This window comes from Arachis stenosperma, chromosome 1, assembly GCF_014773155.1.
Source record: "Arachis stenosperma cultivar V10309 chromosome 1, arast.V10309.gnm1.PFL2, whole genome shotgun sequence".
NCBI classification, from domain to species: Eukaryota; Viridiplantae; Streptophyta; class Magnoliopsida; order Fabales; family Fabaceae; genus Arachis; species Arachis stenosperma.
The window spans coordinates 3299707-3313069 of record NC_080377.1 but is presented as its reverse complement, the minus strand read 5'-3'; the positions used below and the strand labels follow the sequence as shown (position 1 = coordinate 3313069).

The following is a 13363-nucleotide window of genomic DNA, read 5'->3' as shown; positions in this document are numbered from 1 at the left end:
TATTATATAAATATATAAATAATTGACATTTTTTAATAAAATAAATATTCTCATAATAATATCTTTACATAAAAATAGTATTATAGATCATTATATAATTTAATATATTTTAATTTTTAATCATATATGTTTGATTAACTATCTAAAAATTTATAATGTCATCTTCGTATAAAGATGACATCACGTGAATATTGCTCTTTAATAAATAGTCATAAATATTAGTATGCAAAATCACCGTAGAATGGTAGCAGACTGGCAGTGAAGGCTTGGTTTACAATATTCTATACTAGAATATAAGGTCATGAGGCACCAATGTCCATGGTTCGAATTTCCATTCTTGTTCAAGAAGATTAATGTAAGGTTTATTATTCCTTATATGCCCCTATTTGTTGCATGTTTAGGCGGAGCCTATTTGTCCTTAGTTAAATAGATTTTGCTGTGTCTTTAACTCCAGATATGAACTCAAACTTTCTGTAAACACTAAACACTTAACCTACTAAAAATAAAGCATCCCTAACTAAATATTGCCTCAGACAAACGCTTTTGTGCTGGTAAAAATGCAACTTAATGTTTGCCTTACTCCAAGTAATATAAATTAACTATGAAACCATCGTCTCTTGTGGAGAAATACTCATTTTATTTTAATCGCTTAGGCCTCACTTTTTTACCATAAAATACAGTGTGATTTTCGTTTTAAACGTGACTTACAATCCTTTGTGATCATAATCCCAAATAACCACACAAAAATGAGTATTTCAGTCACGGCTCTATTCTTTTGTGACCAAACCACAAGTGAATTGAGTCAAATCTATTGTACAACAAACACTGCCGTGTAGGAGTGGGAGAATAAATTTACAAGGAGCAAATCTTTGATACCGCATCTAGCTGTATACAGCTGTATACTCTGGTGCATGATATAATAGACATGGAGCAACTGAAGGACACAAAATTGACCTGCAACATTACTACTTTACCCCTTCAAGGGCAAACCCAATCCAGTTTAAATAATGATGTTCAACTGCCACTGCAACTCAATGAAACTCCCTTCCAATGTCACTGATCTGCAACCTTAATAGTTAATATAACATAGGTGTGGCATGAAATCAGTTATGTCAGACTCAAACTCTTATGCCTTGCAATTGCCAAGTCGCAGTAACCAAATTTACGGCAATTAGAGGTAAAAAAGATTGCACTCGCCATGGATTAGGACATATCAACTTCCATTCCATTACTCAAGCTCAGAGAGAAGTGGATTCAAGATCAAATCTAAGAACTCAGCACCCAAGGCTTTTCATTATATTGGCCAGCTCATTGATCACAGTTCCTGGATCAGCATGCGACCCTGCAAGGTTGATTGCATGATACTCCAACCCTTTCCAACGGGCAATATACGCAAAATGTGGGCGTCTGAATTGGCTGCTGATAATCTCCAGGATCACAGTTTTGGGCAATGCGGATACTATGTGAGTGAGGCCGGCACCGTGTGCACCAATGATGACTGATGCATCTTGAATGGCTCGTACCTGTTCCTTCATAGACATGTGTGCAAACAATCCATTGACCAGGTTGATTTTACAACCATTATAATTAGATACCCAGCTCTTGAAGGATTCAAATACTTCTGCCTCATTGCTTAACCTTGATTCGACTTTACCACGATGACGTGGATGAGCTAAGTAATCTTCACGACGAACAAAAAGAACATTATGTCCAGAGACTGGTTTTGTAGAATGGTATGCATTTAGTGGTAGCCCAAATGCTGCTCTGATCATTTCTCCAAACTCAGAAATGCGTGCAGTTTTGTGGTTATCAGGGTTTTGCCACAGTTCCTGTGCAGAAGCTCCATCACAATTTACTTCTTCTGTTAGTCCTTTAAACATTGCGGTTTCATATCCCAGAGGTGAGAGAATGGCATGGTGAAAACAAACTGTGCCAGTGAAATTTTTAGCATATCTAACACTTGAGAATAACGCTTTCCATGTCTCTTCAAGTTGAGTCTGTAAATTCACATTGGATTAAACATAAGTAAATAAAGACTTTGTCAACTACCTTAGTTACAACTTGAACAAATAATAATTAGGGAGTGGCAATACCCACTCGCTAATAAATAATAATGATTATCTAACTTGCAACATTAACCGAAGACAGCAACATGAATTCTTGTGTAGCGAAACAAATAAAAGAAAGAATCTTGCAAAGCTCTCAATATGGATGACAGCAAGCAACTTTTACCCACATCTCTAATTATTATGTATAGAAAAATCAATTAGCTAACAGACTTTCATTTAATGGTGAAGGAACAATTAGCCCCATATGACTTCACATACAAATATGCTAGTTGAAGAGATGAACTTACAATATCTAGCAACCAATATGCAATTCATACATTTCAAGTTGGACACAGCTATAACATCTTTTTTTTTTTGTTAAAAGTATTTGGACAGAGCTATGCTGAAAATGATTTCCTCCAGTCAACAATAGTTTATTACTGTGACACTAATAAACTTTTCAGGCATAAAGTTCAATATATAATAGACATTATCTGAAAAATGTAAGGAAGTTACAAAAAAAGTAAATTAATAAATTGCAGAATTCTGTTATAGTATGTAAACCTGTGTGAGCAACATTACAATGTCGGGATTATCTCAATACAACACTGGCCTAGCGACCAAGTAGAGGATACATGCAGTTCTTGGAATAAGACTCAAGCAATATATGTCTATAAGGCTTCTATATTCGGTCTTTCTGTTGGACCAAGCAGAGGTTGCTTCTTTCTAAACAACCAGATGGACAAGAACCAAATAACACACGTCATATCAATATGAACCTTTATTCATAGAGTGTCACATGTGCAGTCTACCAAACCCTCTCAAATTAGAGTTGCTGGACAGGATTAAATTCAATACATAATGTTGAGTTCCTAATAAGCATCTAATCCTCTCAAGGGGCATCACACAAATTCGCAGGCCATGATGACACTATACATTTCTTGCCTGGTTACTAATGCACATTGTAATTTCCCTACATCTAAAATTTGTAAAATGGTGGATCACGAATAAGATCATGCCCATATATTCCTCAATTTGGACTTTTATAAAAGTGCCTTGTGCTTCTAAAGCAAATTACGCATGCATTTCAGCTTAGATGTAAAGAGGCATCAAGAACTTTTCTAAACTTCAATCCTAAGAAAAAAAATGAAGTCAGCATTCTTAGCTACAACTGTTCATCAATTCAAGAGGCTTTATCTGGTGTCAGTCCTTGCAAACATGAAGGCTGAATATGAGGCTTTAAATAAGAATCAATGCTGTGGGATCACCTCCTCAAAGAAATCCAATCATTTGTGTACAGGTAAATAAAAGAACCAACCTGGACTTATCCAGATACATATTCCCCAGTTAGTGATAAAAGGGGTTCATTAACATGCAGTCTTCTAGAGACCTTCTCTCAAGTAATCACACCTCAAGCACCATCATTGTGGCATGTGTTTAACTTCAATTTTTATTTAATCCCCCGGTAGTTCAAGAAGCAACCCGGCATATGTTAATAACTGATCCCAAGCCCAGAAAACGAGGGCTGTGTTAGAGATGCAACAACCAACGTAAAACTTTGTCGCATTTCAATGCATGGCCAGAGCGCAATAACGTCTCTTTTTTCTTTTGGTGAACTCAATATTTCTTTTGGTGAACCGCAATAACGTCTTTAGCCATGTAGGAATGTGTTAAGCTTGCGACAACCAAAGTAAAATTTTATTGCATCCCAATGCATGGACAAAATGCAATGATGCCTTTTAGATCCATGTAGCCGATCCCACCTAGTAGGAAAAGGCTTTTTTAAGGTTAAGGTAGTTCAAGAAGCAAGTGCTGTTTGCTAGTTCCAATAGCAAAACTAAATAGAGAATCCATACAGTAGGGGAAAAAAATCATATAGCTTCCGTCGACCTCTATTCGGAAAGTTTCCATCAATGTTATGCAATAACCTCAGCACATAAACATTAATTCACAATCCATGCATTAAGAGGACATTCTAAAACCAAAATGAAACTTGGAACTTAACAAAATTACTTGTCATAGAAAACCCTTAAAAAACATATTATGCGCCTCCCATATTCCCACAATCAATCAATCAAATGGCCAACTCACTAATGTTCTGTTGATTTTAAAGCTTCACTCTGCTTAAAAAATAAGTCAAATTCTAACGATCTTAACCAAAACCAAATACAATCTCATAAGTCTACCCCCTCTCCTTCCCTTTCATTCCTTTACTACACATGCTAAATCCAAGGCTGGCACTTGGCAGGTTCGCCAACATCAAACAAAAGACACTTTTGACTGCTCAGGAACAAGAACAGAGATAAGTTTATTAAAATTATACTTGTTAAGGCACATGTAATATATATTTGTTTTGTTAGCAACTTAATCTACCATAAACGGTGCCAATTTTAAGAACTATTATTTAAGGTACCTATTCAACAGCCAATAACTACAAAGGCCGAAATATGCAAACCAATTGCATTAGAATCTTGAAAGCATGAAATTAATAAAACTGATCATGCATACCTCGCAGTGGCCATCTACAAAGACAACATGAGGTCGATTAGGAAGGCCTGTGACTCTAGAAGAAACATATGCACTATACCAGTCTGTAATAGTGTGAAAAAGATTAGCATACTCAAAACGCGTCACCAGAAGCGTTGGTTCTTCAAACCACTGCAATCAGAAACCCTCATGTCAGAAGCCAATAAAAAGCATTAGTTACAAAACAAAAGAATGATAACAATAGGTTTGTAGGATTGTATCAAATCAATTAGGCTAAATTTCACTCACTTCCCTTGGAATCAGATAGTATTACACGACACCCTCGATTTGTAAAAGTACACAGACTTCCCCAAGAGAGTTAGCGTAAGCATAACAAATAGAGGGGTAATTGACTAATATCATATAACCTATTAACCTTGAAAAAGGTTTATGCAATTTACCATTCAATTATATAAAAAAGAGGAAGTCATTATTCGAATTCAAAATATAAGCAAAGAAAGAAAGCACAAAGGAAAAGCAAGGCTTTAAACTTCGGTGGTGGTTTGCATTGCAATTGATGAAATTACAAACAATGGCAGGAAAAGGCAGTTTATGCTGTCACGGCTGTAGATTCGTAGCAGTTGCAAAGACATCTAAAACCACTGTAGGCCTCAACTGCAAATGTATAATGCAATTTAAAATCCTGAACTCAAAAGGTATTATCGGTTGAATCTTTCATACACAACAAGGTTTTCCGCCAAGCTTTGTTATACAATAAAAACTATGTTGTGCTTCTCATTGGCATTTCTACTCATGGTTGATTCAAGAAAGTTGGGGCCTTGCTATGTTGGAGCATTTTCTCATCCTCCTACCTTTTATGCACTTTCACTCTTAAGTCTTATCTCTAATTAAATAGCCTTTTCGCCCATCAGTTTATGGCAGCTCATTTTTACTTAATACGTATGTCCTAGAACCACTACAAATCAGGTATTTGGAAACTGATTTACTGGGATTTCTATTATCAAAGAAAGCAAACAATAACCATTATCACATTGCCATTACAAGCCTCAATCAGAACCATTCATATGAGGAAACTTTGCAACAATTTTATCTACAATTCCAGTATTAGCCAGAAACTCCCCAGATGATCAGAATTTAGAAAGCACAAATGAACCAACAATATCCCATCTTCTCCCCCTCACCCCTCTTCACAGCAACTAAGATAAACACCGCACATGATCAAATTCGTAAGCATAAAAAGATTCAAAGTTTACAGCAATTCCATCCAAATCCAAGCACCAAGATCCACATCATCATATCATCAAATTCATAAGCATATAAAGCAAAGAACTCAAATAATAAAATCTTCAAACAAAGAAAATTAAAGAATCCTATCTTTACAACAATTCCATCCAAATCCAAGCATTAACAGTAATCAAACAAACTACCACGTTAATGTGCGCCATTATCATGAACCATGTATGAACTCAATTCAACTCAACCCAATTAATGTTTAAATTAGCAATAATCAAAATCTTCACCTCATCACAAGCAAAATCCTTCTCTCTAACAACTCGGATCTTACTAATCAAATCCCTCATAGTATGCCTCTGGATCCCACCCGCAGGCAAATACCGATCCAAGAACTCACGATCCACCAACGTCTTCCCCTCCACCGCTCCAACACCGTCACCGCCATCAACCTCAAACGCACCGTTTTGGAACGCAGGAAGCTCCTCATCCTCTCCCCTTCCCATAACGTCCACCAACGCCTCCCCGCCCTTCGCCATCCGGATCCTGTCAGGGACCATCCTAACCCTCCCGCCCTCACAAACCGAGCTCCGTAGCGTCTCGCTGTACCAGCACCGGAACCACCCGGGCCCGTGGAGGACCTGGACGCGGCGCGTGAAGCCGTTCCCGAAGTAGCCCTCGCAGGAGCGGGTTATGGCGTTGGCCTTGGAGTCTTCGGCGTCGGTCCAAGGAAGGTAAGAAGGGAGAATTGGCCATGGCTTTAAAGAGTGATGGTGCGATTGTTGTTGCTGCTGCGATCTTAGGAGAGGAATTTGATTGTTAAGGTTGGTGTTGGAGCGTGAAGAATTGGAAGAGTGTGTGAGGAAGTAGAGGAAGAGAGAAATGGAGTTGAGGATGAAGAGGAAGAGGAGAATCTTGAGGAGTAACGTGTTCCTTCGATTCATGGCGCTCTTTCCTCTTTTTCCTCTTCTCTTCTCTCTCTCTCTCTCTCTCCTCCTCGGTGAGTAGTGTTGAAAGCGGGTCAAATAACGACAGGGTCGAGGTCGTCGTCGCCTCAACAGTGAAAGAGGTAAGACACATCACAACGTGAAAAATGTTTTGACCGTAAAAGAAAATTGACAAATTACGTATTGCCACGTGTAAAAGATAAAGACTTTTTTGTGACTACTGTATATAAAAGATAATTAAAAATATATATTTTACTGAAAGATATAATATACTATAACAACATCCTTGTAAAAAATCAAATCTCATAGAATGATTTTGTAGAATAATTTATATTTATATTTTAGAATATTAAAATTAAATTTATAAATATAAATTATCCTAATTTATTTTGAAGAAGTATGGACTATGGAGAAACAATATGAGCAATGGATTAAAAAAAAGTAAAACTAAAATTAAAAATTAAATTATGAATTAATTATTTAATTTTAAATTTTAAATTTTAAAAAATTAGGATTAACATTTAAATATATTCATTACCTATGATTATTCTTAATTTATGTAATTTTGATAGTTATTGGTGAATACTAATTTAATTTAAATTATTAATGCTCAAATATTAATTAATTTTTTATAATAATAAATTGTAATTTATTCTACTAAAAAATAATTATGTTAAATATATACTAAAATTAGTCATTAAAATTAATATAAAATATATATTGTAATATAAATTATATATTTAAAATAAATTAAACAGTATATGTATGTATTAATACATGATAACTAATTTTAATATAAATATAATATTTTTTAATAAAATATCCAGGTTCTTCATGTGTACATAACATAACAACAGGTTCACTTGTATTAGAGCCACTCATCAATGCCTAAGACCAATCTATGAAAAACACATGTCAGTTTTTCGCAGGTTGTAGAAGGAAAAAACCAACCCATACAATAATTGATATTGCACAGGCATGGGTGTTTTACTCACAGATGATTTAATATGGTGATTTCCATATTAACGAAAAAGAAAATATTTCTTTAACAAGTTCTGAGTAATGATGACAGGAGGACTGAAAAACAAGTGTGTTCATGAGTCATGACAGCATCGGTCACAAATCTTATTCCTCTGAAAGATGGCGGAAAACAGCATAATGTTAGTTAGCACTTAGCAGATGAACGTTCAGTTAATTACACCAAAAAAGAAAAAAACAGACATAGCAAACTTGTTATCAGTGATACATTTCTCATCAACTTGTTTATATGGTTCAATAATACAATCAGAGAACCACAGTTCCATCCTTCTGTACTATAGAGGCAATATGAGAATATTTGTACTCCATTTTGAAGTCCTCACTTCTTTCTCGCTTGCCTTCATTCCATATCTGGTTGCATGAAGCAAAGAAGCACATTAATGTTAACTAACATCCCTGTATTTTCTTGTCAAAAAGTATATTAAAATGACAGAAACTAAAAGCCAGTAATACTCACTACTGTAAAGCTCTATTAATAAGCAATTCTGGTTCATAATTTCTCATGATTTGCCACTGCAAGTGCAAGCCCAATAAAATTTCTCAAGAAGCTCTGTCCAACAATTTTGCAGTTGTACTATTGACATAACTATCTTCAAAGTTAAAACTCGTATATAAGTTGTAGTTATTTAAAAGTAGTTTAATTATTCTGTTGGTCTCTATAGTTTTGCAAAATAAGTTGTAGTTATTTAAAAGTAGTTTAATTATTCTGTTGGTTCCTATAGTTTTGCAAAATTTTTAATTAGGTCCTTATACTTTTTTTTTCTTTTAATTTGGTCCCTGCATTAAATTTTTTTTTTCAATTAGGTCCCTTGTGGCAGTAATTAGTTTAATTGTATAAAGACCCAATTAAAAAATATTGGTGTAGGAATCCAAATAAAAAAAAAAATAGGGACCCAATTAAAAAAAATTGGTACAAGGACTCAATTAAAAAGAAAAAAATTATAGAGACCTAATTAAAAATTTTGCGAAACTATAGGGACCAACAGAATAATTAAACCTTTAAAAGTGTAAAATACCTTAAAATTGCAGAATAAAATTAAACCTAATAAAAATCATAGATAATGGATTGGGGGTCTCAACATAAACCAAATTAACTCTACGGTTGAGGGTTTCTATGTTAATAAAATTTAAAAGTACTTATAAAAATAAAATCTCGTTGTACTAATCAATGGAACCTAATAAAGCTAAAATTGTTTAAATTGTTGACTAAGTATAGAACTCTGAAAACATGTTAAATTTACTTCATTCCCCTATGACAACATTGTGCATAGCAATTTCAAGGAGGACTTCCATTTCTCCATATCTATTTTGATAGCTGTGATGATTTGCTCAGTGCAAATGAAGCTGGTTATCCTCTATGCTAACCTTCAAAACTTCTCTCTGAATCTGATTGATCGATGGTGCTTCGTTATCTGGTTCCTATTCATTGATTCATGCCAGCATTTAACCAGAGAAAGAGCAATGACTAATTAAATAATAATCAGTGGATCATCCTCCTATTCATGCTACATGCTAGAACAAACCATGAGTTGTATCCCTTCACTGTCTTCATGATCTACATGGAAAAAAAAAAAACGTAAATTAAGAAACTCAAAAGTAGAATAAAAGCTAGTAAGACGTGTAAGTAATGAATGGGAAAAATAGGTTCAAAGATAATAAAACTGGTTGTAGAGCATGTGGATTAATGGAAAAATAAGAAGTGTAAGTAACACCTTTCAAATCATTTCTGATAGTTGCAGGCAATGGATCTGAAAGAGGTTGATATCCTTCATCTTTCATCAATTTGGTCAATAACCTTAACTGTGACCGTATTTCATGAATCTTTGGATGCATATCATCTCCAACAACAAATACATGAACCAAGTTCTTCAACTCAATCCAACTACACCCAGGTTCTTTAGTCACCCCTCGGTCACTCATCATTCTCCTTACACGTTCTACATCATCCTTCTTTCCTAAAGCTATATATATGCTTGATAACAATACATAAGCAGATGATTCTGGTGAGCCTAGCTCCATTAGTTTCTCACCAGCATAGACACCTATATCATAGTTACGATAGTTCCTACAGGCCCCTAACAATATGCGCCACAAACAAAAACCATGATCAATTGTTGCTGTTTCAATGAATTCCTTTGCTTCATTGAGTTTACCGGCACGGCTCAAGATATCAACCATGCAGGCATAATGCTCTACTGTTGGATCAATGCTGAATTTATCAGACATCATTTTGAAATAAGCCCAGCCTCTATCCACTAGACCCATATGGCTGCAGGCAGAGAGAAGATTCACAAATGTGACTGTGTCGGGCTTTGTTCCCTCCTGGCACATCATCTCAAACAACTCCAAGGCTTCTTTACCACGACCATTTTGAGACAGTCCAGATATCATTGCATTCCAAGAAATTACATCTCGGTTAGGCATCCTCCAAAATATACGGTACCCATCATCCAAACTTCCGCACTTAGCATACATGGCAGAAAGAGCACTTCCAATTGGAACTTCTAATTTGAAACCATACTTAATAATGCGAGCATGCATTTGCTTCCCCTGATCTAAAGCAGCTAAACTAGAACAGGATTTAAGAACACTCACCATAGTTAGCTCGTTGGGGTCAACTCCGTCCATCTGCATATTGCAGTACAGATTCAGAGCACCTTCAAAATCCCCATTTTGAGCATATCCTGTTATGATAGAGGTCCAGAGAACAACATCGGGCTGTTCTATATACTCGAAACCCTTCCGAGCATCCTCTATGCTACCACATTTTGCATACATGTCCACCAAAGCCGATAAAACGTACAACTGCAATTCATACCCCAACTTCACTGAGTAACCATGCATTTGTTTCCCTTCTGCAATAGCACAAAGGTCACTGCAAGCATTGATCACCCCCACAAGAGTAAACTCACTTGGCATCACCCCAGAATGATGCATATCATAAAACAACCTCAGAGCCTTGTCAGAATCCCCACTCTGAGCATAACCAGTAACCATGGCCGACCAAGTGATCGAATTCTTCTTCCCGCACAAATAAAACGTCCTTAGCGCATCATCCAGGGTCCCACACTTAGCATACATGGTCACAAGAGCATTGCCCACGGAGATAACCGAGAGCAACCCCTTCTTGATAGCAAGGGAATGAACCTGCCTACCAATGTCCACATACTCACCCTTAGTCAACGCACTAAGAACACTTGTAAACACAAACTCATTAACAATCTCCCCTTCTTCACAATTCATGGCCCCAAAGAGCTCCACAGCCTCATGAACCATCTCTAACGAAGCATATCCGGAAATCACCGTCGACCAAGAAACCTCGTTCCTCACAGGCATTGTATCAAACACCTTGCGCGCATCAAGTACAAGACCCATTTTGCAATAAAAGTTAAGCAGCGAGCTCCCAACATAAACATCACGAAGGCATGACGTCTTGACGGCGAGGGCATGGGTCTGACGGCCAGCGACGAAGTCAGAGGTGTTGGCAACGGCGGTAAAGACACCGGCGAAGGTGTGGGCGTTAGGGAGCTCCATGTGATGAGTTCTTGTCATGAGGCGGAAGAGTGAGAAAACAGAGGAGGAGTGAGACTTGTTCCTGGAGAGGGCATTGATGAGGGAGTTCCATGAGACAATGTCTCTGGTGGTGGTGGGGATGGAGTGGAGGATGAGGGTGGCTTTGGAAAGGAAGCCGGACTTGGCGTAGAGGAGGAGGATGGCGTTGGCGAGGTGAGTTGAGGAGAAGAAAGAGCCGTTACGGAGGGTTCGGGCGTGGAGAGCATGGCCGCGTCGGAGGTTGGTGTGGTGGGTACAGTGGAGGATGTCTCTGAAAACCGTCGCATGTTGCGGAGAAAGAGGCATCAATCCAATACTCTTTGATATTCATTCATCGTTTCAAGAAGGCATCCGCGAAGATTACCGAGGTTAACCGGAATCCGCAAAATTTCTGCCGGATGGGATCCACTCCCGTTAATGAATGGGGAGGGAGTTGGAGATTGAGATATCCACTTCAAGGAGATTCATAAAATTTTCGTAAAAGAGAATTTAATTAAGGAAAAGTTTAGGAACCACCAACTTTTGTATTTTTTTGTCAATATTTAATTATTAAAATAAAAGTGAGTAATTTTTTATTATTAGATATAATTTTACACCATTAAAAATATTATTAATGACTAATAAATGATTACAAAATATCAAAATTACTGATCTCCTAACATTCTTCTTTAATTAAATGTCATTATATATAAGTAACTTTAATTTATTTTATTTTAATTTATAGAATTTAGTTTTAAAGTGTTGTTAATATAAAATTATTTTATATGTGTATTTAATTATATAATTTATATTAAAAGAATAATTATTTTTTATATTGATTGTGTAAATAATTATTTAAAAAATAAGTTATAATTGTTTGATTATATAAAATATTGTATATTATCAGTGTATAAAAATTAAATTTTAATGTATATGTTAAAAATTTTATATGAATATTATTATATTAAATTTGTGTTTGAGTTAATATATTTGATTAAAATGCATTGGATTTATTATAGTTGTGTTAATTCTTTTAAAAAAAATAAAATTTAATATCCATAGATATTTGTAGGTAATCGCTTTTCTTGTGACAAAAATAAGGTAAAAACAAAGAGTATTTTATTAAATAGAAATAGGAGACAGAAAAAAATCGTATTATGGAGATTAACTGTCATCTTTATTTAAGATGCTCACTTTTTTAAAAATTAAAAATTTTTTATTTCAAAATTTTTTTAATTTGACATATCAAAACTAATATGTTGTGAATTTGAACTTCATTTAAAAATATGCTGCTGATTAATAAATTGCTATAATATAAAGCAATATTCAAATTCTCGATACTTATTTAAATGAATGAATGAATTAGTCACAAAAAAAATGAATGAATGAATTGATTGCTCATGTGTTTTTAAAAGTTTAGGATCGTACAAATTAAAAAATAATAATTATTGAATAGAAATGTTGCCTTGTGTATCATTAATTCATTAGTAGTTTAAAAAAAATTTAAAATTTAATATCTATAGATACTTGTAAGTAACCGTCTTTTTCATAGAGAAAAATAACCGTGATGGAAATGAGGCAGGAACAGGAAGCATTTTATTAAATGGGAATAGGAACAGAAAAAGAATCATGTTATGCAGATTCATTGTCATCCTTATTTAAGATTCTCATTTTTTTTTTAAATTAAGAAATTTTTTTATTTCAAATTTTTTTTCAATCTGATGTATCAAGACTAATATGTTGTGTATCTGGACTCCAATATGTGCTTACTACAAGCAGTTGATCAACCAAACGTCAATCTATGTTGTTTGCTTGTAACGCAGTACTTACAAAACGATAAGTTTATCGATTTAAGCCCAGAAATGAGATTACGCTCCACAAGGATCTTCATGCCTCGTTCTGACATGTGGCCCAGTTTGTGATGACATATCATCGTCATTTCTTCTTGACTTGCTGAAGCAACTGATGCCTCTGCCTCTTGCATAGTATCTCCCATAAGCATGCAAAGATTTGTGGCAATCTTTTCTGCTTTTATTACCACAAGAGCACCTTTAACAACTTTCAATATTCCACCTTCAATAT

At 35.3% G+C, this 13363-nt stretch overlaps 2 protein-coding genes across 6 annotated transcripts; both read right to left on the bottom strand.

Moving 5' to 3' along the window:
- Positions 1–749: 749 nt before the first annotated feature.
- Positions 750–6780, bottom strand: LOC130964727 (beta-1,2-xylosyltransferase). The gene is made up of 3 exons (XM_057889898.1): positions 6056–6780; positions 4557–4706; positions 750–1997 (listed from the first exon to the last, which is right to left on the bottom strand). The coding sequence occupies exons 1-3, from the start codon at positions 6707–6709 to the stop codon at positions 1275–1277; spliced, it is 1527 nt and encodes a 508-aa protein (XP_057745881.1). The 5' UTR covers positions 6710–6780; the 3' UTR covers positions 750–1274.
- An 840-nt stretch (positions 6781–7620) lies between these two features.
- LOC130935512 (pentatricopeptide repeat-containing protein At2g33680) lies at positions 7621–11742 on the bottom strand. 5 transcript variants are annotated; one of them, XR_009067923.1, is made up of 4 exons: positions 9463–11742; positions 9116–9305; positions 8208–8340; positions 7621–8101 (listed from the first exon to the last, which is right to left on the bottom strand). XR_009067923.1 is itself a non-coding variant. In XM_057865322.1 (2 exons), exons 1-2 carry the CDS (start codon positions 11606–11608, stop codon positions 9256–9258), a joined length of 2196 nt encoding a protein of 731 aa, XP_057721305.1. In that variant the 5' UTR covers positions 11609–11742; the 3' UTR covers positions 8378–9255. The 5 variants fall into 5 exon arrangements, 1 of the variants encoding a protein (XP_057721305.1); XR_009067929.1 differs by having other exon boundaries at positions 8208–8300; XR_009067927.1 differs by having other exon boundaries at positions 8208–8263.
- Positions 11743–13363: the final 1621 nt, after the last annotated feature.

Bases quoted from the DNA above. Each gene is read 5' to 3' on its own strand.
- LOC130935512 (XM_057865322.1), bottom strand. From the start codon at position 11,608: ATGCCTCTTTCTCCGCAACATGCGACGGTTTTCAGAGACATCCTCCAC. The intron at 9,306-9,462 runs GTGTTACTTACA...TTTTCCATGTAG, and splicing joins TATCAGAAATGATTTGAAAG to ATCATGAAGACAGTGAAGGG.
- LOC130964727 (XM_057889898.1), bottom strand. From the start codon at position 6,709: ATGAATCGAAGGAACACGTTACTCCTCAAGATTCTCCTCTTCCTCTTC. The intron at 4,707-6,055 runs GTGAAGATTTTG...TTCTGATTGCAG, and splicing joins AGGATTTTGCTTGTGATGAG to TGGTTTGAAGAACCAACGCT. The intron at 1,998-4,556 runs GTATGCATGATC...GTGAATTTACAG, and splicing joins TTGTAGATGGCCACTGCGAG to ACTCAACTTGAAGAGACATG.